Source organism: Macaca fascicularis, chromosome 2 (assembly GCF_037993035.2).
Source record: "Macaca fascicularis isolate 582-1 chromosome 2, T2T-MFA8v1.1".
Classification (NCBI taxonomy): Eukaryota; Metazoa; Chordata; class Mammalia; order Primates; family Cercopithecidae; genus Macaca; species Macaca fascicularis.
The window spans coordinates 1692408-1719964 of NC_088376.1; the positions used below are offsets into that span (position 1 = coordinate 1692408).

The following is a 27557-nucleotide window of genomic DNA, read 5'->3' on the forward strand; positions in this document are numbered from 1 at the left end:
TAGCCTGGGCAACATAGCAAGGCCTCATCTCTATAAAAAATAAAATTACTGTTGGGAGGCTGAGGTGGGCGGATCATGAGGTCAGGAGTTCGAGACCAGCCTGGCCAACATGGTGAAACCCTGCCTCTACTAAAAATACAAAATTAGCTGGGTGTGGTGGCACACGCCTATAATCCCAGCTACTCAGGAGGCTGAGGCAGGAGAATCACTTGAACCTGGGAGGCTGAGGTTGCAGGGAGCTGAGATGGCGCCACTGCACTCCAGCCTGGGTGACAGTGAGACTCCATCTCAAAAAATAAATTAATTACTGGCCAGTTGTGGTGGCTCACACCTGTAATCCCAGCACTTGGGGAGGCCAAGGCAGGCGGATTACTTGAGGCCACGAGTTTGAGATCAGGCTGGCCAACATGGCAAAAGCCCATCTCTACAAAAAAAAAATACAAAAATTAGGCGGGCATGGTGGTGCCTGCCTGTAATTCCAGCTACTCAGGAGGCAGGAGAATCTCTTGAACCCAGGAGGCAGAGGTTATAGTGAGCCGAGATCGTACCACTGCACTCCAGCCTGGGCAACAGAGCAAGACTCTGTCTCGATAAATAAATAAAAATAAACATGTTTTAAAACAGCCATGTGTGTTGGCGTGCCTATAGTCCCAGCCACTCGGGAGGCTGACATGGGAGGATCACTTGAGCCTGAGAGTTCAAGGCTGCAGCAAGTTACAGTCCCACCCCTGTGCCCCAGCTTGGGCAACAAAACAAGGCCCATTCTCTGAAAATATAAATTAATAAAGTCAAAAGTTATTTTAAAGAATGTAGGGAAAACTTTATGCACAAATAAAGCCATGTCTTTATTTTTTATAATAGTGAAAAATCAGAAATAAGCAGACTCAATAAGGAACTGGCAAAAGTAACAATGGTATAACCTATTGAAATAAATGCCGCTATTAAGTCATGCATCTTAAAATCATAATGCAAATAAAATGACATAAAAATTGTTCATAACATCATGAGAAATGAAAAATGAGGTTATAAAATTATATGTTTTTTTAAAACCTTGGAAATAAAAACCATTGGTAGAAAATATACCAAACTTTTTACCATTGGTTATGTTTGAACAATTGAAGTGGATTTTCCTCTGCTTTTTTCTCTGTGTTCCAAGTGTAACAAGAACACAGTAGGGCCGGGTGCAGTGGCTCACGCCTGTAATCCCAGCACTCTGGGAAGCTGAAGCGGACGGATCATGAGGCCAGGAGTTTGAGACCAGCCTGGCCAATATAGTGAAACCCCGTCTCTAGTAAAAATAAAAAAATTAGCTGAGCGTGGTGGCACTTGCCTGTAGTCCCAGCTACTTGGGAGGCTGGGGCAGAAGAATCGCTTGAATGCAAGAGGTGGAGGTTGCAGTGGGCCGAGATTGTGCCACCGCACTCCAGCCTGGGCGACAGAGCGAGACTGTGAAAAGAAAAGAAAAGGAAAGGGAAAGGGAAAGACATAGGATAACAAAATCAAAACATTAAAAATATAAGGCCTAAAACACAACAGATTCAGTTGTCAAACTAGTAACATCTTTATTTTGTCAAGATATTTAACAATATTAAAAAGTTCAGATTTCTTCATGGTCATGTCTTTTCCCAGCTTTTCAAAGATTCACTCAGTAGTAGAAACAGCCAAATGCTGCTACAACGCAGAACAAACTGTCCTAAAAAACAAATACAACACACACACACACACATCCAGAATGTTAGTACTCAAGAGGGAATGAGAGCAGCACAGGCAATCGAAACTAACACCATCTCAGATCTTTCCATTTTTTTTTCTTTTCTGAGACAGGGTGTCACTCTATCACCCAGGCTGCAGTGCAGTGATCTTGGCTCACTGCAGCCTTGACCTCCTGGGCTCAAGCAATCCTAACTCAGCCTTCAGAGTAGCTAGGACCACAGGGGCATGCCACCACATCGGGCTAATTTTGTGTATTTTTTGTAAAGATGAGGTCTCGCTATGTTGCCCAGGCTGGTTTTGAACTCCTGGGATCAAGCAATCCACCCACATTGGTCTCCCAAAGTGCTGGGATCACAGGCATGAGCCACCTCGCTCAGCCACCAATTTTCAATCAGGAAGACTTTTTCCTTCTTCAAGAAGTGAAGGGTTTCCAGAGTATAGCTATGCTATTGCTTGCCTGAGGGTAACTACAAAATTGCTTGCTAAAAGGTTAGGATGGGTAAAGAATTAGATTTTCTGAATGTAGAAATAAAATGTGAACTAATGAACTTTAAGTAATACATATTCATAAAATAATTATTCACATATTTCCTGATTTATCGCAGACATAATGTATGAAATGCTTTGAGTTTCTTGGAGTAAACTGATGAGTAAAATTACTCATCCCAAGAAACTATGTTATAAGTACCACTGATAATAAGAACAACAGGACCTTGTCATAAATTCTGGATAAGAGAAAGTCTCTGGGTGTTTGTTCTTAATTGATAAAATTTATTCGTCCATCTTTTAGTTCAGAATCACAAAATGCTTTCCAGAGCTCAAATTGCTTAAAACACTTTTTAGGCACTTCTTACAAGATTTCCACCTGCCTCAGCAATTCCTGAACCACTAACCTCACCTCCAGCCTGGTAATGATGGGGTTAAAACAATTCCAACTCAACTACCTGATGATTAACCAAAAGCAAAATTCTTTGGTTTAGCCCAGCTCCCTGGCTCCTTGGGTGGATAACTCTGAACTGTGTTCTACAACAGTGCTGTGATAAAGGACCTGCTTTGTTTTTAACTTCCAGTCTCTCATGGAAGGATGCTTTTGTAAAATGCAATAAAAATAGATAACTCAGAACATGAAATGGAAAAAAAGAACATACAAAATACAGCCCCAGTTTTTTTTCTTAGATTCATTGCACAAAAGATTACTTCGTCAAATTGCTATAAGATTTTCTACACCAACCCTTATACTCAATGTATGTGCTTACCTCATCATGGACCTGTAACAAACAGGTCACAGAGTGGTGTTGGTTTGTGCACCCCCGTGAGTGGCCCTGGTGGTGTTGGTTTGTGCACCCCCCTGTGAGTGGCCCTGGTGGTGCTGGTTTGTGCACCCCCCTGTGAGTGGCCCTGTCCTACAGCACCACCCAGAGTTCTCCAACAGGACTGAGCCCTGTTATCCACAGCAGTTTTCTGCTCAATGGCACATGATTTGCCCTCCTCTCTCATTTCCTCTGTCTCTACTAATGTTTCCTGGAATCTCCCAAAAAAAGTGCTTTTTTTTTTTTTTTTTTTTGAGACAGAGTCCTGCTCTGTTGCCCAGGCTGGAGTGCAGTGGTACGATCCTGGCTCACTGCAACCTCCACCCTCTGAGTTCAAGCAATTCTCCTGCCTCAGCCTCCCAAGTAGCTGGAATTACAGGTGCCCGCCACCACGCCCAGCTAGTTTTTATATTTTTAGTAGAGATGGGGTTTCAGCATGTTGGCCAGGCTGGTCTTAAACTCCTGACCTCAGGTGATCCGCCTGCCTCAGCCTCCCAGAGTGCTGGGATTACAGATGTGAGCCACCACATCCGGCCTAAAGTTCTTTATTACATATTGTTCATTTGAATATTAAGTGGCCCCCACTGGATGTCAATAGGCAGAAATCGTTCCTGCCTTATTCATCATTATCCCTAGCCCCTCCAGTGCAGAAGCTGACACATAATAGGAGCTCAGAACTATTTGCTGAATGAATGAATTGTATCATCTAAAGATGCATTTTTTGGCCGGGCCCGGTGGCTCACGCCTGTAATCCCAGCACTCTGGGAGGCCAAAGCAGGCAGATCACCTGAGGTCAGGAGTTGGAGACCAGCCTGACCAAATAGTGAAACCTTGTCTCTACTAAAAAATACAAAAATTAGCCAAGCATGGTGGCATGCACCGGTAGTCCCAGGTACTCAGGAGGCTGAGGCAGGAGAATTGCTTGAACCTGGGAGGCAGAGGTTGCAGTGAGCCGTGATGGTGCCACCACTCTCCAGCCTGGGCGACAGAGCAAGACTCTATCAAAACAAAGAAACAAACAAAAAAGATGCAGTTTTAACTCCGAGAAGCAAAGAAAAAAAAAAACTCTCTTTTTTTTTTTGAGATGGAGTCCCCCTCCGTCTCCGGGCTGGAGTACAGTGGCACAATCTCGGCTCACTGCAACCTCCGCCTCCGGGGTTCAAGCGATTCTCCTGCCTCAGTCTCCTGAGTAGCTGGGATTACAGGCGCCCACTACCACGCTCGGCAAAGTTTTATATTTTTAGTAGAGACAGGCTTTCACCATGTTGGCCAAGCTGGTCTCGAACTCCTGACCTCCTTGGCCTCCCAAAGTGCTGGGATTATAGACATGAGCCACTGCACCCGGCCTGAAACCTCCTTTTAAAGATTCCTCTTTATTTTTGCTTAATTTTAATAAATGACTTTAAGATAAAGTAATAAATTTTGTTACTAAAAGAAAAATCACCTTTGCTCATGGAATCCCTGCCATCCAAATTTGTTTGCAACTTAGCAAAGCGTGATTTGTTCGAATGAACAAATAAGTGATTTTAAAGTTTTAGTTATAAATTATTACTTTAATAAGGATTATCAGGATTGAGTTTTAGAACACAGTGATTTATGGAGGAGTGGCTAAAAATAATTTTAAATAATATGCTAACTAAAGAATATGCTATTCACAAATTCAAACCATGAAAAATTATGTCATACGTAAACATGCAAGTTTCCTTGCCTATAAGCAGCACGCTAGGTTTCGGCTTTAGTAACACAAAAACTAACAGTCAAATCATTTCATCCAGAAGTCAAAGATGAATGACTAAGACTGCAGCGTCTTTCCATCCTAATCAATAGTGAGGAGTTTGACTTGCAGCACCCACGTCCTTAGAAAGGGAAAAGAGGTCTCCAAATACACTTACATTCATGAAAACATCATGAGTATAGTTGTCAGTGTCAGCATCCCAGAAACAGCGAGAAGCCATGCTAAAAAATCCAAGAATGAAGAATTACCAACAATCCAACAAGGACCTAAACGACACATATCTGCCATGAGCAAAAGTGTTCCTTAGTCCACTCTCACAGATCTGTACTTCCAAACCTTTCCCAGGTTGGTGCCCACAGAATACTGTGCTCGTACCAGAAAGTATACTGGGTCAGCTAGAGAAACCGGAGTCAGATGAAGCTGCTTGCGACTAGAGGTGATCAGCCAGGGACTCTGACAGCCTCAGGCCCTGCCTAATGGTTATAAGGATCAATACTAGAGATTTGTGTGTGACTTTTAATGAGCTCAGCTCCTGCACAATAACAGGACAAGGAAGGCACAGAAAGAGCCCAACAGATTTAGTCCAACCTGTTCATTTTATAGAGTCCCAGAAAAAGGAGCAAACTCTGAACTAGAATTCAGTCTTCTAACTAATTATAACTCCAGAAATATCTCTACAGAATGCTAAACTCCCTCGAAACTGGATATTCTCCTCTCTGTAATTCTTGGATAAGAAAAAAAATTAGTCAAAATAAAAGCCAATTAAAAATCGAAACAACTTAAATGCCCAGTAGGACTGGATTGGTAAATGAAATTATGGTATTTCTCAGGATCCGAGAGAATTTTAAAGAGAAGAAAAAAAGAAATAATGATGTTTTCTGGCAACGAAATTCTAAGTAGACCTTAAAGAAAAGTTTTGCAAGACACAGTGATGTGTCCCTGTAGTCCCAGCTACTCAGGAGGCTGAAGCAGGAAGTATCATTGGAGCCCAGGGCTGTAGTATGTGATGATCACACCTGTGAACAGCCACTGCACTCCAGCCTGGGAGACACAGCAGGACCCTGGCTCTTAAAAAAACAAATTCCAAGAACATGAAAAGCTATTCACAATATAATGCTGAGTGAAAAAAATAGGCCGGGCGCAGTGGCTCACACCTGTAATCCCAGCAGTTTGGGAGGCTGAGGTGGGTGGATCACCTGAGGCTGGGAGTTTGAGACCAGCCTGCCACATGATGAAATCCCATCTCTACTAAAAATACAAAAGTTGGCTGGGCGTCGTGGCACACGCCTGTAATCCCAGCTACTCGGGAGGCTGAGGCAGGAGAATCGCTTGAACCCAGGAGGTGGAGGTTGCAGTGAGCTGAGATCGTGCCACTGCACTCCAGCCTTGGCGACAGAGTGAGACTCTGTCTCAAAAAATAATAATAAATAATAATAATGTTAAGTGAAAAAAATAATTACAAATGTTTTACATTTCTACTAAACTATGTGTATGATTTATCATGCAAACACTTATTGAGCACTCAGTTTGTGCCATTCACTAGTCTAAGTGTTTTACGTGTATTAACTCACTGAATCCTATGAGGTACTATATAATTATACCCATTTAGTGAATGTGAAAACTGAGGATTAGAGAAATTAAGTGCACAAGGTCATACAACTAGGTGACAAAGCTTGCCTTTGAACCCAGGCAGTTCACAACCCATACCTACAGAGAAAGATATATATATACCTTATATTATATCGGTTCTTTCTTTTCCTGAAACAAAAGGCCTCACATATTCATTACTGAACCCAGCCTACTATCGCAGGGCATATAAACAAAGAGAAAAAATATATTCCCAATAAAACACGTCCAACTGTCCAGACGGTGGTGACATTTTCAGCTTGCGATGGTAAGATGGCCGTGACCCTGACACAGCGTGCATACATGTGCCAGCCAGCTCATGTGCAGCTCCTTACAGACGCAGCTTGGCTTTTCGGCAATGTCTCCTTTCCAGTTGTGCCTCATTTTATTACCAGTTTTCGTCCAGATCCACTGGAGAATGGGACGATTTGGCATTTGTTTCTTGGCCAAGAATCGCTTAATTTTAAAAGACTTGTGAGAAGACATGACAAGAAGCAGAATCAAGCACACAACACGAGAGTTGTTTTGTTTTGTTTGTGAGACAAAAATACAAAATAGTGAGACCCCAATTCTTTTATTTACTTCTATTTCTATTTCTATTTTAATTTTTTGAGAGGGAGTCCCACTCTGTCAACCAGGCTGGAGTGCAGTGGCACAATCTCGGCTTACCACAACCTTCACCTCCCAGGTTCAAGTGATTCTCCTGCCTCAGCCTTCCGAGTAGCTGGGATTACACACGTGCACCACACACACGCCTGGCTAATTTTTGTATTTTTTGAAGAGACAGGGTTTCACCATGTTGGCCAGGCTGGTCTCAAACTCCTGAGCTCAAGCAATTGGCCCGCCTCAGCCTCCCAAAGTGCTGGGATTACAGGTGTGACTTGGAAGAGGCATAATGGTACAGGTTGTAGCAGGCAATGCTCCCACCAAGAACAGTAAGAAAAGCTGGATAAAATGAATCAGAGAGCTGCCAAAGCAAACAGGCCTAGAGCAGCCAAAATTCCAGAAAGAGGTGAACTGTAGGAGGTAAGCTGATATTCTGCCGCGGACTTTTTCCTGGGGGATTTGCTGATATTCTGCCGCAGACTTTTTCCTGGGGGATTTGCTGATATTCTGCCACAGACTTTTTTCCTGGGGGATTTCCCAATTCAGGGCACAGGGCTGAGAATCTGGACCTTGCCTAGGCAGAGAACCAATTACTGAGGGAAAATTAAACTAGTAGGAGAGTTGGCGGTCTTTACTTTTTAAAATTTTTTATTAATTTTACTTTAAGACAGAGTCTTGCTCTGTGGCCCAGGCTGGAGTGCAGCAGCACGATCTCGGCTCACTGCAACCTCCGCCTCCCTGATTCAAGCAATTCTCATGTCTCAGCCTCCCAAATAGCTGGGATTACAGGCATGCAGCACCATGCCTGGCTTTTTTTTTTTTTTTTTTTTTTTGAGATGGAGTTTCACTCTGTCACCCAGGCTGGAGTGCAGTGGCGCAATCTTGGCTCACGGCAACTATCACCTCCCGGGTTGAAGTGATTCTCCTACCCCAGGTCCCAAGTAGCTGGGATTACAGCAGCCCGCCACCACGCCCAGTTAATTTTTGTATTTTTAGCAGAGATGGGGTTTCACCATGTTGGGCAGGCTGGTCTCAAACTCTTGACCTCAAGGGATCCACCCACCTAGGCCTCCCAAAGTGCTGGGATTACATGCATGAGCCACCATGCTTGGCCCTAATTTTTTGTATTTTTGGTAAAGACAGGGTTTCACCATATTGCCCAGGCTGGTTTCCAACTCCTGAGCTCAGGCAATCTGCCCGCCTTGGCCTTCCGAAAGTGGTAGGATTACAGGAGTGAGTTGCTGTGCCCAGCCAAGTCAGCAGTCTTAACAAAGCTAAGGAGGTAAAATGAGAGTCTGGAGGGAAGAAGATCCCATAAAAAAGGAAAAAGTAGAACTAAGCCTATCACATGGTAGGTTTTCTTTTCAAGACATGCTGAATTCAGGCTGGGCGCGGTGGCTCACGCCTGTAATCCCAACATTTTGGGAGGCCGAGGCGGGCAGATCACGAGGTCAGGAGATCGAGACAATCCCGGCTAACACGGTGAAATCCCGTCTCTACTAAAACTACAAAAAATTAGCCGGGCGTGGTGGCGGCGCCTGTAGTCCCAGCTACTCAGGAGGCTGAGGCAGGAGAATGGCGGGAACCCGGGAGGCGGAGCCTGCAGTGAGCGGAGATCGAACCACTGCACTCCAGCCTGGGCGACAGTGCAAGACTCCGGAAACTGTAAGTAGGAACCTAAAAAGCTAAGTGTCCTGACCAATATAATAGTCCTCCAGGTATGTCTATGTCCCAACCCCCATAACCTGTGCCTATGTTATGTTACATGGCAAAAAGGGCTTTGCAGATGTTTGATTAAATTAAGGTCTTGAAATGGGGTTATCCTGGATTATTCAGGTGGGTCCAGTTAAATCACAAGGGTCCTTACAAAAGTCAGAGTCAGAGAGTTGAAGATGCTGTTGGCTTTGAAATTGGAGGAAACGGCTTGTGGGCTAAGGAGTTCAGGGGCCTCTAACTGGAACAGACAAGGGAACGGCTTGTGGGCTGAGGAGTTCAGGGGCCTCTAACTGGAACAGACAAGGAAATGGATTCTCTATTAGAGCCTCCAGAAGGAATGCAGCCCTGCTGACATCTTCATTTCAGTTCAATGAAACCCATTTTGGATTTCTGACCTCCAGAACTGTAAAATAATATATTTGTGCCATTTTAAGCACTGGGTTTGTGATAATTTGTTACAGCAGCAACAGGAAACTAGTACACTAAGGAAAAAGCCTATGATATGAAGAGCAAAGTTTTATGCTGAGGAGACAAGCTCTGAAAGTCAGTACCTGTTGGAGGTAGAGGCCTGTAGAGGCCAAATGAGCACTCGAGGTTCTTGGTTGAAAGACTTGGAGGGCTACAATTAAGAAACAAGGGGGCCAGGCACAGTGGCTCATGCCTGTAATCCCAGCAGTTTGGGAGGCCAAAGCGGGTGGACCACCTGAGGTCAGGAGTTCGAGACCAGCCTGGCCAACATGGTGAAACCCCATCTCTACTGAAAATACAGAAATTAGCCTGGCTTGGTGGTGCGCGCCTGTAATCCCAGCTACTCAGAAAGGGGAGGCAGGAGAATCACTTGATCCCGGGAGGCTGAGGTTGCGGTGAACCAAGATTGTGGCATTGCACTCTAGCCTGAGCAACAAGAACAAAACTCTTTCTCCAAAAAAAAAAAAAGAAAGAAAGAAACAAGGGTGAGGCCGAGGCAGGAGAATCACTTGAGCCAAGGACTTCAAGACCAGCCTGGGCAACATGGTGAAACCCCATCTCTACAAAAACATACAAAAATTAGTTGGGCATGGTGGCTCATGCCTACGGTCCCAGCTACTCGGGAGGCTGAAGCAGGAGGATCACTTCAGCCCAGGAGCCGGAGGTTGCAGTGAGCTGAGATCGCACTACTGCACTCCAGCCTGAGCAACAGAGTTGAGACTCTGTATCAAGAAAGAAAAAAAAACAAAAAAAAAATGATGAATTTAAGATAGGGACTTTTTAAAACCGCAACTCTCAGATGAGCTGGCACAAGAAAATAAAATTTTTTAAAAAGATCAAACTGTAACCCAACCTCTATTCAGCTCAGTACCTGAAGGTAAGCAGCCAATACTCTTCCCACACAGCAGAAGAAAGAGTTAAATCCTTTCTGGAAGAAAATAATATCATCTGGAGGTCTACAGTTCTTTTAAACGATGTCTAGGATTCAAACTAGGCACGCCAAGAGACAAAGTCATCTACGTGATTATCAAGAAAAACACAAGGGAAACAAACTCACACATGACCCAGACACCAGAGTAAGCATAAAACAACCTTCAAATCACTGCTGTGGCCGGGCGCCGTGGCGCACGCCTGTAATCCCAACACTCTGGGAGGCTGAAGGGGGCGGATCACTTGAGATCAGGAGTTCAGATGAGCCTGGTCAACATGGTGAAATCCTGTCACTACTAAAAATACAAAAGTTAGCCGGGTGTGGTGGTGGGCACCAGTAATCCCAATTACTTGGGAGGCTGAGGCAAGAGACTTGCTTGAACCCAGAAGGTGGCGGTTGCAGTGAGCTGAGATGGCGCCACTGCACTCCAGCCTGGGCGACAGACTGAGACTGTCTCAAAAATAGAATAAAATAAAATAAAATAACTAGTATGACTAAAATGTAGAAAGAGTGGGGAGCAATAGAAAAATACACGAATTGGCTGGGCGCAGTGGCTCACACCTGTAATCCCAGCACTTTGAGAAGCCCAGCCTGGCTAACATGGTGAAACCTCATCTCTACTAAAAATACAAAATTTAGCTGGGCATGGTGTCGCATGCCCATAGTCTCAGCTACTTGGGAGGCTGAAGCACGAGAATCGCTTAAACCCGGGAGGCAGAGCTTGCAATGAGCCGAGGCCACACCACTGCACTCCAGCCTGGGTGACAGAGCGAGACTCCATCTCAAAAAAGAAAAATATATAAACTGAAGCACAGACAGGAAAAAGAAAAATCAGTAAAAAGCATAAGAGACATATGGAATACAGAGAAAAGACCAAACGCACATGTAACCTAAGTCCTAAAAAGCTAGCAGAGTGGATGAAGCAGCAGCAGTGTTTTCAAAGAGAACAGCCACCGCTGGGGCCCCGAGCTTCATTTCTAATGCCATTCTCCAACACACTGAACAGGGGCTCCTTGGAGAAACGGCTGAATTCTAGGGCTGGGGCAGGGAATGAACACAATGGAGCTTCTTATAGTGCTAGAAAGTAAGGAAGTGCTCAAAGAAACCCACAAGAGTAGAGTCAGTGGGACACAGGAATCCACTGAAAGCTCTCAGGGGCCAAAGCCGGACCCTCACTGGCTCCCCCAACCCACCGAGCCGTCTTTAAAAACTCTGCTCCTCAAATGCTGGGGAGGCCAATGCGTGAATTACTCTTTCTCCATTGCGATTCCTCTGAATCCGCTCTGTCTAGGCAGAGGGCAAGGTGAACCCACTGCGCAGTTATAGAAAGAGTAACTTTACAGTGATGAAACCTGAAAAGCACTACCTCAGGCAGGTAGTCAAAGTTCACATGAACAGTGATATGTCGTGCTGACAGTATGTACCATTGATATGATATGACGAGAATGGCATTTGACCTCTGTGATCTTCCTTCCAGAAACCTGTAACCCCAGACTAATCATCAGCAGAAAAATCCCAATGGAGGAACATTCTACAAAATACCTAACTAGTGCTCCTCAAAAATGTCAAGGTGATGCAAAGCAAGAAAGTCTGAGAAACTGTTACAGCCAAGAAGAGCCTAAAGAGACATTTAATGCGGCATCCTAGACAGAATCCTAAAGCAGAAAAAGGACGTTAGGAAAAAAACTAAAGAAATCAGAACAAAGTTTTATTTGATAACACTGTATCAACATTGGTTCATTGATTTTAACAAATGTTCCACACTATGTAGATGGTAACAACAGGGACTGCTATTGGTTCATTCATTTTAACAAATGTTCCATTCGATGGAGATGTTAACAATAGGAAGTCCAGGTGCGGCAGACCATGCCTGTAACCCCAGTGTTTTGGGAAGCCGAGGCAGGAGGACTGGTTAAGCCCAAGAGGTCAAAGCTGCAGTGAGCCACGATGGCACCACTGCACTCCAGCGTGGGTGACAGAGCAAGAACCGTCTCAATAACGTAATTATCATTCTTATAGTAATAGGGGAAACTGGGTGTGGAGTACATGCAAACTCTGCAAATTTTCTATAAATCTAAAACTATTTTAAAATAAAAACTTGATTTTTTTATTTTTTTTTATTTTTTTTTTTTGAGACAGAGTCTCACTCTGTTCCCCAGGCTGGAGTGCAGTGATGTGATCTCAGCTCACTGCAACCTCCACCTCCCAGGTTCAAGCAATTCTCCTCCCTCAGCCTCCCAAGTGGCTGGGGTTACAGGTGCTCACCACCACGCCCGGCTAATTTTTTGTAATTTTAGTAGAGATGGGGTTTCACCATCGGGTTGGCCAGGCTGGTCTCGAACTCCTGACCTCAAGTGATCCAGCCACCTCAGTCTCCCAAAGTGCTGGGATTACTGGTGTGAGCCACCGCACATGGCCAAAAACAATTTTTTTTTTTTTTTGAGACAGAGTCTCGCTCTGTCGCCCAGGCTAGAGTGCAGTGGCGCCATCTCCACTCACTGCAAGCTCTGCCTCCCGGGTTCACGACATTCTCCTGCCTCAGCCTCCCGAGTAGCTGGGACTACAGGCACCCACCAACATGCCTGGCTAATTTTTTGTATTTTTAGTAGAGATGGGGTTTCACTGTGTTAGCCAGGATGGTCTCGATCTCCTGACCTCGTGATCCGCCCGCCTCGGCCTCCCAAAGTGCTGGGATTACAGGAGTGAGCCACCACGCCCGGCCTAAAAACTATTTTTTTTAAACAAAGGCAATGGCTAAGAATTTTCCCAAACTGATAAAAAAAAAATCAACCTGGTTGGGTGCAGTGGCTCACACCTGTAATCCCAGGACTTTGGAAGGCCAAGCATGGTGCTGGGCACCTATAATCCCAGCTACTTGGGAGGCTGAGGAAGGAGAATCTCTTGAAACCAGGAGGCAGAGCGTGCAGTGAGCCAAGATCGCACCACTGCACTCCAGCCTGGGCGACAAGAGCAAAACTCCATCTCAAAAACAAAACAAAATCAACCCATAGATTCAAGAGACTCTGAGAGCTCCAAGCAGAATAAATATAAAGAAAGTAATAGTGGCTAGAGAGAACACATCATCTTCAATTGAATAATAAAACTTACAGCTGACTTATGAACAGAAACAATGGAAACTAGAAGACAATGTAATCACTTATCTACCTACCTACCTACCTATCTATCTATCTATCTGAGGCAGGGTCTCACTCTGTCACCCAGGCTGGAGTTCAGTGGCACAATCACGGCTCACTGCAGTCTCAACCCTCCCGGGTTGAGGACCTCAAGCCGTCCTCCCACCTCAGCCTCTCAAGTAGCTGGGACCACAGGCGTGTGCCACCATGCCCAGCTAATTTTTGTATTTTTTTGTAGAGACAGGGTTTTGCTGTGTTGCCCAGGCTGGTCTGGAACTTCTGGGCTCAAGTGATCCTCCTGTCTCAGCTTCCCAAAGTGCTGGGATGACAGGTGTGAGCCACCATGCCCGGCCTTTATAACAGATGGATCCAGCTGATAGTATCTGAACTCCACGATCAACCTTAACCAGGTAAAAAGAGATGACCAGCTGTTTTGTACCTCCTGAGAAGATGCAATAAGATGACAGAAAACAGTCTTTCCCCAACCTCAAACCTATGGCTAATTAAGACTAGACCTAACTACTTATTTTCAAGAAGTACAGGAAATAGAAGACATACTAAACAATACCATAGGTATATAAATCAGCAAATGCCAGAATATAGGAAACTCTACAGGACAAACAAACCAATTTCTTCAACAAATAAATGGCAGGAAAATAAATAAATAAATAAATAAATAAATAAATAAATAAATAAATGACTGGGCATGGTGGCTCACACCTGCAATCCCAGCACTTTGGGAGGCCAAGGTGGGTGGATCACCTGAGGTCAGGGGTTCGAGACCAACCTGGTCAACATGGTGAAACCCCATCTCTACTAAAAATACAAAAATTACCCGGGCGTGGTGGTGAGCACCTGTAATCCCAGCTACTCGGGAGGCTGAGGCAGGAGAATCACTTGAACCTGGCAGGCAGAGGTTGCAGTGAGCCAAGATCATGCCACTGCACTCTAGCCTGGGTGAGGAAGCAAGACTCCGTCATAAAAATAAAATTAAATGGCAGGATTAAAAGAGGAAAGAGAGAAATGAGGCAGCAAAAATGACAGATTAAAGTAAATTTAAAGCCAGATGCCATGGTGTGCACCTATAGTCCCAGCTACCTGGCAGGCTGAGGTGGGAGGCCCACTTGAGCCAAGGAGTTCTAGTCTGTAGTGTGTTATGATCACGTCTGTGAATAGCCACTGCACTCCAGCCTGGGCAATACAGCAAGATCCTATGTCTTAAAAAAAAAAAATCATAATTTACATATTAACCAAATGCAATGTGTAGACCTTATTTGAATCTTAATTTGAAAAAATTGTAAAAAAGAAAATAATAGGTCTGGCATGTTGGGTCAAACCTGTAATTCCACCATTTTAGGAGGCCAAGGCCGGTGAACTGCCTGAGCCCAGGAGTTCAAGACCAGACTGGCCAACAGAGTGTGACCCATCTCTGCAAAAAAATAAATAGAAAATTAGCCAGGTGTGGTGGTGCACATCTGCAGTCCCAGCTACTCAGGAGGCTGAGGTGGGAGGATCACTTGAGCCCAGGAGGCCAAGGCTACAATGAGCTGTGATAGTGCCACTGCACACCAGCCTGGGTGACAAAATGAGACCCTGTCTCTTTAAACAAAAAAAAAAAAGAAAAGAAAGAAAACGTATATATACATATATGAGGCAATCTAGGATATCTGAACAATAACGGCATATTTTATGATATTAAGGACTGACAATATTTTAGAGATAATAAAGATATTTTACTTATGTATTTTTGAGACAGAGTCTCACTTTGTCACCCAGGCTGGAGTGCAATGGCATGATCTTGGCTCACTGCAACCTCTGCCTCCTGGGTTCAAGCAATTCTCTTGCCTCAGCCTCCTGAGTAGCTGGGATTACAGGTGTGTGCCATCACACCCAGCTAATTTTTGTATTTTTAGTAAAGACGGGGTTTCACCATGTTGGCCAGGCTGGTCTTGAACTCCTGACCTCAGGTGATCCGCCCGCCTCAGCCTCCCAAAGTGCTGGGATTACAGGTGTGACCCACCGCACCAGGCCCCCCTCACTCTTATAAAGACACTCTTACTGAATTGTCAAAAGGACAGATACCTCGTAATATAGATGAATAAAACAAGAAGGAAAAATCCAGCTACTCACAATACTCCTTCACCTCTTTGTTCTCCAATCACTACTTGCACCACCATTTTGTATCGGTCAAATCCCATTTCTAGAAAGAAAAAATAAGGTTGTTTATAAGCAAATATGTAGTAAAATTACTTATTGAAGACAACTTTGCCTAGAAATGGACAAAAACATTCAATCCACAAGTACTTAATGAATATGATGGTAAGCCTGGGAGTCAGGAAGACATGAAGACAGACCCTAACTGTAACTCACCAGGTGTATAACCTTAGAAAGTGATTTAACTTTCCAGTTTAAGTCCCCTCATTAAACGGGAATATCAGTACCTACCTCCCAGGGTTGTTACAAGGTTAGATAAGATATAGTAGTATCTTTGTATTTATTTTTTTGAGATGGATTCTCGCTCTGTTGCCCAGGCTGGAGTGCAGTGGCGAGATCTCGGCTCACCGCAACCTCTGTCTCCCGGGTTCAAGTGATTCTCCTACCTCAGCCTCCTCAGTAGCTGGGACTACAGGTATGCGCCACCACACCCGGCTAATTTTTGTATTTTTAGTAGAAAAGGCGTTTCACCATGTTGCCCAGGCTGGTCTCGAACTCCTGACCTCAGGTGATCCACTCACCTTGGCCTCCCAAAGTGCTGGGATTACAGGCATGAGCCACTGCGCCTGACCAGATATAGTAATCTAAAGCATCTGAACAGTGCTGTTAAATACTAGTCCCTCAATAAACCTCCTTCCTTCCTTTTTCCCCTACTGTAAATCAGCTACTGAGCTGAACCATACTAGTCCCTCAATAAACCTCCCTCCTTCCTTTCCCTGCTGTAAGTCAGCTACTGAGCTGAACCTTCAAGACAGAGAAATAAAGACGACGTTTTTCTCGCCTTAAAGAACTCACAGTAGTAAAGAACTCAAAGGACAATAGAAAAATAGGCCCGGCACGGTGGCTCACGCCTGTAATCTCAGCACTCTCGGAGGCCGAGGCTGGTGGATCACCTGAGGCCAGGAGTTTGAGACCAGCCTGGCCAACGTGGTTAAACCCTGTCTCCATTAAAAAATATAAACATTAGCCAGGCATGGTGGCAGGTGCCTGTAATCCCAGCTACTTGGGAGGCTGAGGCAGAAGAATTTCTTGAACCTGGGAGGCAGAGGTTGCAGTGAGCCAAGATCGCACCACTGCTCTCCAGTCTGGGCGACAAGGGCAAAACTCCACCTCCAAAAAGAAGAAAGAAAAAGAAAAGGAAATAGAAAAATAAATTGAGAATGCAATATGCTTATAATTCAAGGAGTGGCATGCATGATGTACACCAGGAACACAGAGCCAGTGGGGGCAGTTCCTCTGCCTGGGCAGTGGCAAGAAATCACTGGAGAAGACTTCTTGGAGGATGTGGCCGGCCAATAAGCTGAGCCTTGAGTGAGAGGGAACCAGGTCAGCCCCATCTCTCCGCACGCCTCAGACGGAGGGGCGCATGCACAGCAGGAAGGGTCAGCCCCATCTCTCTGCAGGCCTGAGACGGAGGGGCGCGTGCACAGCAGGAAGGGTCAGCCCCATCTCTCTGCAGGCCTGAGACAGAGGGGCGCGTGCACAGCAGGAAGGCATGGGATCGCCAGAAAACTGTAAGCTGTTCGGTCAGACAGACAAGAAAAAAAATGAAGATTCCAGAGCAAAATGAGGTGATCCAGCACCATGTAGCTGTTTACCCCAGAAACTACATTCTAAAGCAGCAAAATCCTGAAAATTATCACTAACAGCAACTCTGAAGAGAAAAAAACAGAATGGGCATTTTTAAATCTTTCTACTTTTTTGACCAAGGAATAGTGGAAAGTTTTTTTAAACAAAAAAAAAAAAAAAGTGAAATAAGCGAAGCTAAAACAGAGCCAGCTCTCTCTGATGAACATACAGGTTCCAAGATTCCATTGTAAACTGGACCATCTGAAGACTACAGCGATCTCCCATGTGGGGCATGAGCCTAATACAGAGTGTTTAACAAAATCCTAAAAGACAGAGTCCAAGTAGTTTTTGAAAAACACTGCACACAACTCAGCGGAGCTTCCTCCTTTCTCTCACCAATTCCGAATCCTACAGAAATGTGTCTAGAATAATAAATACCCAACCCTTAAATCACAGTTCTGAGGGGAAAATCTGAGTCTCAGATATGGTGGGGAGAGGAACTTAAAAAAAAACCCACATCATATCACAGCAATTAAAAATCCCCCCATCATATCAGAGCAATTAAAAATCCCCCACATCATATCACAGCAATTAAAAATACCCCCATCATATCAGAGCAATTAAAAATCCCCCCCATCATATCAGAGCAATTAAAAATCCCCACATCATATCAGAGCAATTAAAAATCCCCCCATCATATCACAGCAATTAAAAATACCCCCCATCATATCAGAGCAATTAAAAATCCCCCCATCATATCACAACAATTAAAAATCCCCCCATCATATCACAGCAATTAAAAATCCCCCCCATCATATCAGAGCAATGAAAAATCCCCACATCATATCAGAGCAATGAAAAATCCCCCCATCATATCAGAGCAATGAAAAATCCCCCCCATCATATCAGAGCAATTAAAAATCCCCCCATCATATCACAGCAATTAAAAATCCCCCATCATATCACAGCAATTAAAAATCCCCCCCATCATATCAGAGCAATGAAAAATCCCCACATCATATCAGAGCAATTAAAAATCCCCACATCATATCAGAGCAATGAAAAATCCCCACATCATATCAGAGCAATGAAAAATCCCCACATCATATCAGAGCAATGAAAAATCCCCACATCATATCACAGCAATTAAAAATCCCCACATCATATCACAGCAATTAAAAATCCCCCCATCATATCACAGCAATTAAAAATCCCCCCATCATATCACAGCAATTAAAAATCCCCCCATTCATATCACAGCAATTAAAAATCCCCCCATTCATATCAGAGCAATTAAAAATCTCCCCCATCATATCAGAGCAATGAAAAATCCCCACATCGTATCAGAGCAATTATGATGTATGGCCACCACAAAATGAAATGCAGCCAAATGGCAATAAACAAAGATGCAGTCGCAAAAACAAAAGAGTAACAAAGAAGAACAAGCTACTGCTGGGTGCCGTGGCTCACGTCTGTAATCCCAGCACTTTTGGAGGCTGAGGTAGGAGGATCTCTTGAGGCCAGGAGTTCAAGACCAGCCTAGGCAGCATGACAAGACCACCATCTCCACAAAACTTTTTTTTTTTTTTGAGACAGAGTTTCACTCTTGTTGCCCAGGCTGAAGTGCAATAGCGCGATCTTAGCTCACCGCAAACTCCGCCTCCCGGGTTCAAGCAATTCTCCTGCCTCAGCCTCCCGAGTAGCTAGGATTACAGGCATGCACCACCACACCCAGTTAATTTTGTATTTTTAGTAGAGATGGGGTTTCTCCATGTTGGTCATGCTGGTCTCAAACTCCCGACCTCAGGTGATCCATCTGCCTCAGCCTCCCAAAGTGCTGGGATTACAGGCATGAGCTATCGCACCCGGTCCACAAAATAATTTTTCAAAAAATATTTAAGAAAAGAAAGAAACTTCAAGTGGAAGGAAGGGAGGGAGGGAGTTGTGTAACAGAAAAAATTTGACTGGGCACGGTGATCAACCTGGAGAAACTCCATCTCTACTAAAAGTACAACATTAGCGGGGCATGGTGGTGCAGGCCTGTAATCCCAGCTACTTGGGAGGCTGAGGCAGGAGAATCGCTTGAACCCGGGAGCCGGAGGTTGCACTGAGTCAAGATCGCACCATTGCACACCAGCCTGGGAAACAGACCGAAACTTCGTCAAAAAAAAAATAAAAGAAAGAAAAAAATCAACCTAGAAAATACTACAAATCAACGAACAAAGAGTTATTCCTCACATTTACTTCACAATACTAGAACAATGTAAGCTTATAAACTCAGTGAAACAAGAACTCAATCAGGTTATGGATTTTTTTTTTTTTTTTTTTTGGAGACAGAGTTTTGCTCTTGTCGCCCAGGCTGGAGCGCAATGGCGAGTTCTCGGCTCACTGCAACCTCTACCTCCCAGATTCAAGCGATTCTCGTGCCTCAGCCTCCCAAGTAGCTGGGATTACAGGCACACACCACCACGCCCAGCTAAATTTTGTATTTTAGTAGAGACAGGGTTTCACTATGTTGCCCAGGCTGGTCTCGAACTCCTGACCTCAAGTGACCCACCCACCTTGGCCTCCTAAAGTGCTGGGATTACAGGTATGAGCCACCTCACCTGGCCTGTTTTGTTTCGTTTTTGCTTTTTTGGAGACAGGATCTCCCTAAGTCGCCCAGGCTGGACTGCAGCGATGCGATCTCAATTCACTGCAACCTCCACCTTCTGGGTTCAAGCAATTCTCCTGCCTCAGTCTCCCAAGTAGCTGGGACTACAGGGGTGCACCACCACACCTGGCTAATTTTTTGTCTTTTAGTAGAGTCAAAGTTACACCATGTTGCCCAGGGTGGTTCTCGAACTCCTGAGCTCAGGCGATCCGCCCGCCTTGGCCTCCCGAAGTGCTGGGATTACAGGCGTGAGGCACCGCGCCCGGCCTCAGTCAGGTTATTAAGCAACATAAACAGATGAAAAGAAAGACCACGGCCCTGGGGAACAAACAGAACACCCAGAAAAGATCATTCCAGAACCAATAAATTCAAATGGCAAGAAAAAAGACACAAATGAAAACAATTACTGGTTTAAGAAAATCATGAGTAAATGGCAATAGAAAAGGAAGAAGTCTGGGCAATATGGCAAAACCCCGTCTCTACAAAAAATACAAAAATTAGCCAGGCGTGGTGGCGGCGCCTGTAGTCCCAGCTACTCGGGAGGTGGAGATGGGAGGACTGCTTGAGGCTGCAGTGAGCCAAGACTGCACCACTGCATTCCAGCCTGGCGGACAGAGTGAGACCCTGTCTCGAAAAAAAAGAAAGAAAGAAAAAAGAAATTATGGCAAAGAAAAACTAATAAATATAGAAGGCAAAGATGGCTTAACCTAACAATATTTGGTGTCCTGAAGACAAGGAAGTAACAAGTGGAACAGGAAACATATTCAGAGATGTAAGGAAATTTCCTTTATGTGGAAAGAATAAAGTCTGCAGATTGAAAGTTATAAAACACTCATTAGAAAGTCAGAATCTTTAGAAAAGCTACTGAGCATAAAGGTGAAGATGAGGATTCTTTATTTATTTATTATTTATTTATTTACTGAGACAGAGGCTCGCTCTGTCGCCCAGGCTGGAGTGCAGTGGCATGATCCTGGCTCACTGCAACCTCCTTCACCTCCCAAGTTCAAGCAATTCTCCTGTCTCAGCCTCCCAAGAAATCCCAGCATTTTGGGATGCTGAGACGGGTGGGTCACCTGAGGTCAGGAGTTTGAGACCAGCACACCCGGATAATTTTTGTTTTGTTTCATTTTTTTGAGACAGAGTTTCACCCTTGTTGGCCAGGCTTAAGTGCAATGGCGTGATCTCGGCTCACTGCAACCTCTGCCTCCTGGGTTCAAGCGATTCTATTGTCTCAGCCTGGGATTACAGGCATGCACCACTATGCCCGGCTAATTTTGTATCTTTAGTAGAGACAGGGTTTCTCCATGTTGGTCAGGCTGGTCTCAAACTCCCCACCTCAGGTGATCCACCCGCCTCGGCCTCCCTAAGTGCTGGGATTACAGGTGTGAGCCACCACGACTGGCCACTAAATTTTGTATTTTTAGTAGTGACGGAGTTTCACCATATTGTTCAGGGTGGTCTAAAACTCCTGACCTCAGGTAACCCAACCATCTAGGCCTCCCAAAGTGCTGGGAATATAGGCGTGAGCCACCATGTCCAGCCAAAGGTGAGGATTCCTTAAGCAGAGAACATCAAGCTGGGCTCAGATTTCTTGACAGACAAGTTACCACTGAATGTCAGAAGGCAATGAAGCACAAGAGTCAAGAAAACAAATTATTACCTCAAAAATATATTTATCCGGCCAGGCGCGGTGGCTCAAGCCTGTAATCCCAGCACTTTGGGAGGCCGAGACGGGTGGATCACGAGGTCAGGAGATCGAGACCATCCTGGCTAACACAGTGAAACCCCGTCTCTACTAAAAAATACAAAAAAACTAGCCGGGCGAGGTGGCGGGCGCCTGTAGTCCCAGCTACTCGGGAGGCTGAGGCAGGAGAATGGCGTGAACCCGGGAGGCAGAGCTTGCAGTGAGCTGAGATCCGGCCACTGCACTCCAGCAAGGGGGACAGAGTGAGACTCCGTCTCAAAAAAAAAAAAATATATATATATATACATATATATATATATTTATCCAAAGTATATTCTACTTTTTGCGGGGGGAGGCGGGGGATGGAGTCTCGCTCTGTTGCCAGGCTGGAGTACAGTGGCACTATCTTGGCTCACTGCAGACTCTGCCTCCCAGGTTCAAGTGATTCTCCTGCCTCAGCCTCCCAAGGAGCTGGGATTACAGGTGCCCACTACCATGCCCGGCTAATTTTTGTATTTTTAGTAGAGACAAGGTTTCAGCATGTTGGCCAGGCTGGTCTCAAACTCCTGACCTCAGGTGATCCGCCTAGCTCCGCCTCCCAAAGCACCGGGATTACCAGCATGAGCCACCGCGCCTGGCCCATAGTATATTCTACTTTAAAGGCAAAAGGCAGGCGCTCTCAAACACGAAAGAACCCAGGGAAGACAGCATTTCGGAGTCCTTTCTAAAAACAACTTACGACAAGATCTCATCATCTAAGAGCTGAAATAAAGAACTCTTCCCAGCTACTTCAGAGGCTGAGGCAGGAGAATCGCTTGAGCCCGGGAGGCCGAGGCTGCAGTGATCTGAAGTCACACCACTGCCCTCCAGCCTGAGTGACAGAGAAAGACTCTGTCTCAAAAAAAGAAAAGAAATCAAGAACTCAACCATGAAAATGACATGGTCAAGGGACTAAACAGGAGAAAACTGATCCAGTTACAGAATGAATATGATATGACTATGGGAAACAGGTCTACAATATCCCATTGTCATTTGTCCATATATATATATAAAATGTAGAAAAGAAGTCTGTTGTAATGTTCGCCTAGTTTTTTTTTTTTGGAGACAGAGTCTCACTCTGTCGCCCAGGTTATAGCACAGTGGCATGATCTTGGCTCACTGCAATCTCTGTCCCTGGGCTCAGGTGATCCTTACACCTTAGCCACCCAAGTAGCTGGGACTACAGGTGCACACCAGCAGCCTGGCTAATTTTTGTATTTTTTGTAAGAGACAGGATTTTGCCATGTTGGCCAGGACAGTCTTGAACTCCTGGGCTCAAGAGATCTGCCCGCCTCGGCCTCCAAAAGTACTGGAATTATAGGCATGAGCCACTGTGCCTGACCAATATTAATGATTGTTTATTGGTGGTGGCATTCAGGTGATTTTTCTCATTTTATTTTTCTAGTGTTTAAATTTTGTATAATGAATGTGTACCATTTTTTGCAAAAAATCTTAACAATGAACCTTCATTCAAAAGTCTAAAAACAAAAATGCTAATATACTAACAGCAGTTAATTCTGGGTGATGGAAATACACAGGATTGCTATTTTCTTCTTTGTACTTTTCTGTATTTTTTAATTTCTAAAACTTAAAACAAATTCAGAAAAAACAGTAAACACAAATATATATATATATATGTATTTTGTTGTTGTTGTTGTTGAGACAGAGTCTCGCTTTGTCGCCCAGACTGGAGTGCAGTGGCCGGATCTCAGCTCACTGCAAGCTCCGCCTCCCGGGTTCACGCCATTCTCCTGCCTCAGCCTCCCGAGTAGCTGGGACTACAGACGCCCACCACCTCGCCCGGCTAGGTTTTTGTATTTTTTAGTAGAGACGGGGTTTCACCGTGTTAGCCAGGATGGTCTCGATCTCCTGACCTTGTGATCCGCCCGTCTCGGCCGCCCAAAGTGCTGGGATTACAGGCTTGAGCCACCGCGCCCGGCCCAAACACAAATATTAAATAGTAACTGCCTTTGGTTAATATTTTAAAACTTTAAGGGCCCAGGCGCAGTGGCTCATGTCTGTAATCCCAGCACTTTGGGAGGCCGAGGTGGATGGATCACCTGAGGTCGGGAGTTCGAGATCAGCCTGACCAACAAGGAGAAACCCCGTCTCTACTAAAAATACAAAAATTAGCCGGGCGTGGTGGCACATGCCTGTAATACCAGCTACTCTGGACGATGAGTCAGGAGAATCACTTGAACCTGGGAGATGGAGTTTGCACTGAGCTGAGATCACGCCACTGCACTCCAGCCTGGGCAACAAGAGCAAAACTCCCATCTCAAAAAAATACTTTATGGATACTTTTTTGTATGGTCTAGGTTTATTACAATGAGCATGTATTACTTTTATGAAGATATTCCTTCCCTTCAAAAAATGGTGTCTTCCAAGAAGAGCAGATAGAAATAGGACAGGCACGGTGGCTCACACCTGTAATCCCAGCACGTTGGGAGGCCAAGGCATGCTGAACTCTTGAGGGTCAGGAGTTCAAGACCAGCCTGGCCAACATGGTGAAACCTTGTCTCTACTAAAAATACAAAATTAGCCACGTGTGGTGGCGCATGCTTGAAATTCCAGCTGCTTGGGAGGCTGAGGCAGGAGGATCACTTGAGCCCAGGAGGAGGAGGTTGCAGTGAGCTGAGATCACAACACTGCACTCCAGCCTGGGCAACAGAGTGAGACTCTGTCTCAAAAAGATTTTAAAAAAAAAGAACTTTTCAGATGGCGTAACATCATTAACAAGAGAGACCAGGTGCAGTGGCTCACGCCTGTCATTCCAGCACGTTGGGAGGCCGAGGTGGGAGAATCACTTGCGGCCAGGAGCTCAAGATCAGCCAGGGCACAGGCGAGACACCATCTCTACAAACAATTTAAAACTTAAAAAATTAGCTAAGCATGGTGGCACAAGCCTGTAGACCCAGCTACTTGGGAGGCCAAGAGGGGAGGATCACTTGAGCCAGGAGGTCAAGGCTGCAGTGACCCATGTTCACGCCACTGCACTCCACCCTGGGCAAAAAAGCAAGACCCTATTTCAAAAACGAAACAAAACAGACAGAGAGACAAAGAGAACAGGGTAGGAAAAGCACAAAATATGCTCTACAGATGTAGTTTGGTAGGGTGGAGGGCTGAGTAAGGGACGTAGTTAAGGATGAGGGAGGAGGGATGGACTGCGGGTAGTGGAGGGCTGAGTAAGGGAAGTAGTTAAGGATGAGGGAGGAGAGATGGACTGCGGGTACTAAATGCCAGGCTGAGGAACTGACAGCTTGGGGGAAGAAACAACCAAGAAATAAGGGGAAAGGCGTCCCTGTACTTTCTGGCCTTTCTGAATACTAAGATTTTTTGGACAGTGGTTCCCTGTAATGTTTTATTCCACATCTTCACTCTTTCTCACCATCTGTAAAAACTTACATGAGTAAAAGTCACCAAATAATTAGAGAAGACAAGACACAGAAGAAGTTGTATTTGATAGAATCCACAGCTAACATTCTTTTTTTTTTTTTTTTTTTTTTTTTTTTTTTTTTTTGAGGCGGAGTCTCGCTCTGTCGCCCAGGCTGGAGTGCAGTGGCGGGATCTCGGCTCACTGCAAGCTCCGCCTCCCGGGTTCCCGCCATTCTCCTGCCTCAGCCTCCCGAGTAGCTGGGACTACAGGCGCCGCCACCACGCCCGGCTAATTTTTTTGTATTTTTAGTGGAGATGGGGTTTCATTGTGTTAGCCAGGATGGTCTCGATCTCCTGACCTCGTGATCCGCCCGTCTCGGCCTCCCAAAGTGCTTGGATTACAGGCTTGAGCCACCGCGCCCGGCCCACAGCTAACATTCTATTTAAGTTTTTATTTTTAATAGAGATGTTTAATTTTTTTAATTTTGCTTTTTTTTTTTTTTGAGACAGAGTCTCGCTCCCTCACCCAGGCTGGAGTGCAGTGGCACAATCTCAGCTCACTGCAACCTCCACCTCCCACGTTCAGGTGATTCTCCTGCCTCGGCCTCCCAAGTAGCTGGGACTACAGGCGCCCGCCACCACACCCAGCTATTTTTTGTACTTTTAGTAGAGATGGGGTTTCACCGTGTTAACCCAGAATGGTCTCGGTCTCCTGACCTCGTGATCCACCCGCCTCAGCCTCCCAAAGTGCTGGGATTACAGGTGTGAGCCACCGCGCAGCCTTTATTTTGCTTTTTAATAGACATGAGGTCGGCCAGGTGTAGTGGCTCACGTCTGTAATCCCAGCACTTTGGGAGGCCGAGGCGGGTGGATCACCTGAGGTCGGGAGTTCGAGACCAGCCTGACCAACATGGAAAAACCCCGTCTCTCCTAAATATACAAAATTAGTCAGGCGTGGTGGCGCATGCCTGTAATCCCGGCTACTCGGGAGGCTGAGACAGGAGAATCGCTAGAACCCGGGAGGCAGAGGTTGCAGTGAGCTGAGAACGCACCATTACACTCCAGCCTGGGCAACAAGAGTGAAACTCTGTCTCAAAAAAAAAACAAACAAACAAACAAACGACATGAGGTCTCACCATGTTGCCCAGGCTGGTGTTGAACTCCAGAACTCACGCAATCTTCCTGCCTTGGCATGCTAAAGCGTTGGGTTTACAGGTGCCAGCCACCATACCTGGCCCCAATGTCCTTTGTTTAAAGATGGACAAGGGGGCAAATGGGTAACACTGAGTCTTTGAAGAGAATGAGTCATTTCCAGTTATCAGCATGATTACCTTTTAATTTATCTTTAATGTTTTCTGATAAATGTTTTGTGAGCTGAGGCATTTCTTCTGGAGAATATTGAGCATTTGCCAGTTCCTCCTTGAGCACAGCATGGATACAGTCTTTCACCACAGAGGGTCTGAACCTGAATGGAAAAATCTGTGAACATCTAGTCGGTGACTCCAAAACCCCAGCTTACCTTCACACCTCAACTTCTCCCATCTGTCATTAGTACCACTTAATCCTTTTTGATATTTTTTATTATAAAATATAAACAAATTAAGACAAATCATAGGCCACATATGTATCTTCAACCTGGACCTGCACTGAACTTCAACACATTCCAACTGATGCTCCATCTGGAAGTTTATTAGGCAACTCAATACATCCAGTAATGAGCTTCTCATACTCCCCTCTCCCTCAAAACAAAATATATATTTGTTGTCAATCTTGTTCTGCACACTTTCACAAAATAAAATAAAATAAATAAAATAAAAAATACGGCAGAATGGCATTCTGAGTATTCAGAACCTTTTCCCAAGATAACTAAGCATATCTTTTTCTGTGTTCATTCTACCCAAGGGAAAATTTCTGTATGAAATTTGTATCACTTTTTCTGTGAGTTACCAAGAGAATAAAAATAAACAAAGAAATTTGTATCACATTATAATCAAAACTCCTGGTTTCCATATTTGCCAAGCATCAGATTCAGCAATCCGGTTTCAAACAACAGAGGAGACTGGATCGTGTTTTTAAATCTGTGTCCGTGAGTGTGTAAAGTGAGTGACGTTACAGACCCAGCTGAGTGCCCTCTGCTCTGGCCCGTGAGCCTTAATCCCGGGAAGGTCTCCGTGCGGTGGTCTAAGGGCCTCCGGATCCCGCCTGGTAGGACTTTGCACACATGCAGCTCCCGCGCCGGGAGGGAGCCCATCCTGGCACCCGTGCGCACACGGTAACCCTCGAATCACGGCTGAACGGCATCCCACGCGATGGCCTCCTGCCCCTATTCCACCCATCTCCTTACTCGGGACGCCATCCTGGGTTTCCCAGGGCCAACCATTCCCGCGGCGCCACCCTAAGACGCGCCCGGCGCCCCAACACTGTGGCCGCGGGTGGGGTCCCCTGCGGCGGGAGGGCCGTCCGGACGTCAGAGCGGGGCCGCCCTCCCGCCTCGCGCCCCCCGCCCCGCAGACCCCGCGCGTCCCCCGCGCTCCTTCCGTGGCCCAGGTCCCAGGCGAGCTCCGCCCCTCAGACCAGCGCGCTCGAGGTCGCCCCGCCACAGCCCGTCCTCTACCCGCCTCTGCTGGAAAACAGGCCGCAGAATATAGGTGTTCTCCGGCTCCGAGTTCTTCTCAGCCTCGGGCACCCCGTCGCCCACCAAGAAGGACACCCCGGTGGACGTGGCCATGGCCGGGGCTTCTCGGTCCGGGCGTCGCTCGCGACGAAGGCCTGGCGGGTATCTGC

The 27557-nt window shown here is 45.6% G+C and overlaps 1 protein-coding gene across 4 annotated transcripts; it reads right to left on the reverse strand.

The window, feature by feature from the left end:
- Positions 1–1537: 1537 nt before the first annotated feature.
- Positions 1538–27551, reverse strand: DYNLT2B (dynein light chain Tctex-type 2B). 4 transcript variants are annotated; one of them, XM_045387267.3, is made up of 6 exons: positions 26891–27112; positions 26105–26238; positions 15370–15439; positions 10046–10102; positions 4916–4979; positions 1538–1693 (listed from the first exon to the last, which is right to left on the reverse strand). In XM_045387267.3, the coding sequence occupies exons 1-6, from the start codon at positions 27022–27024 to the stop codon at positions 1646–1648; spliced, it is 507 nt and encodes a 168-aa protein (XP_045243202.2). In that variant the 5' UTR covers positions 27025–27112; the 3' UTR covers positions 1538–1645. The 4 variants fall into 4 exon arrangements, with proteins under 4 accessions (XP_045243202.2, XP_045243206.1, XP_005545320.1 ...); XM_045387271.3 differs by lacking the exons at positions 10046–10102; positions 26891–27112 and adding an exon at positions 27392–27551 and having other exon boundaries at positions 1538–1688; XM_005545263.4 differs by lacking the exons at positions 10046–10102; positions 26891–27112 and adding an exon at positions 27392–27551.
- Between the last annotated feature and the right edge of the window lie 6 nt (positions 27552–27557).

What these genes read in the sequence shown, in the direction of transcription:
- DYNLT2B (XM_045387267.3), bottom strand. Translation starts at nt 27,024, where the DNA reads ATGGGCTCCCTCCCGGCGCGGGAGCTGCATGTGTGCAAAGTCCTACCA. An exon ending in CATTAAAGATAAATTAAAAG is followed by an intron (nt 15,440 to 26,104) that starts GTAATCATGCTG and finishes TTTTCTTTCTAG; the next exon opens with AAATGGGATTTGACCGATAC. An exon ending in CAAAGAGGTGAAGGAGTATT is followed by an intron (nt 10,103 to 15,369) that starts GTGAGTAGCTGG and finishes ATTTTCTTCCAG; the next exon opens with AAAGGATTTAACTCTTTCTT.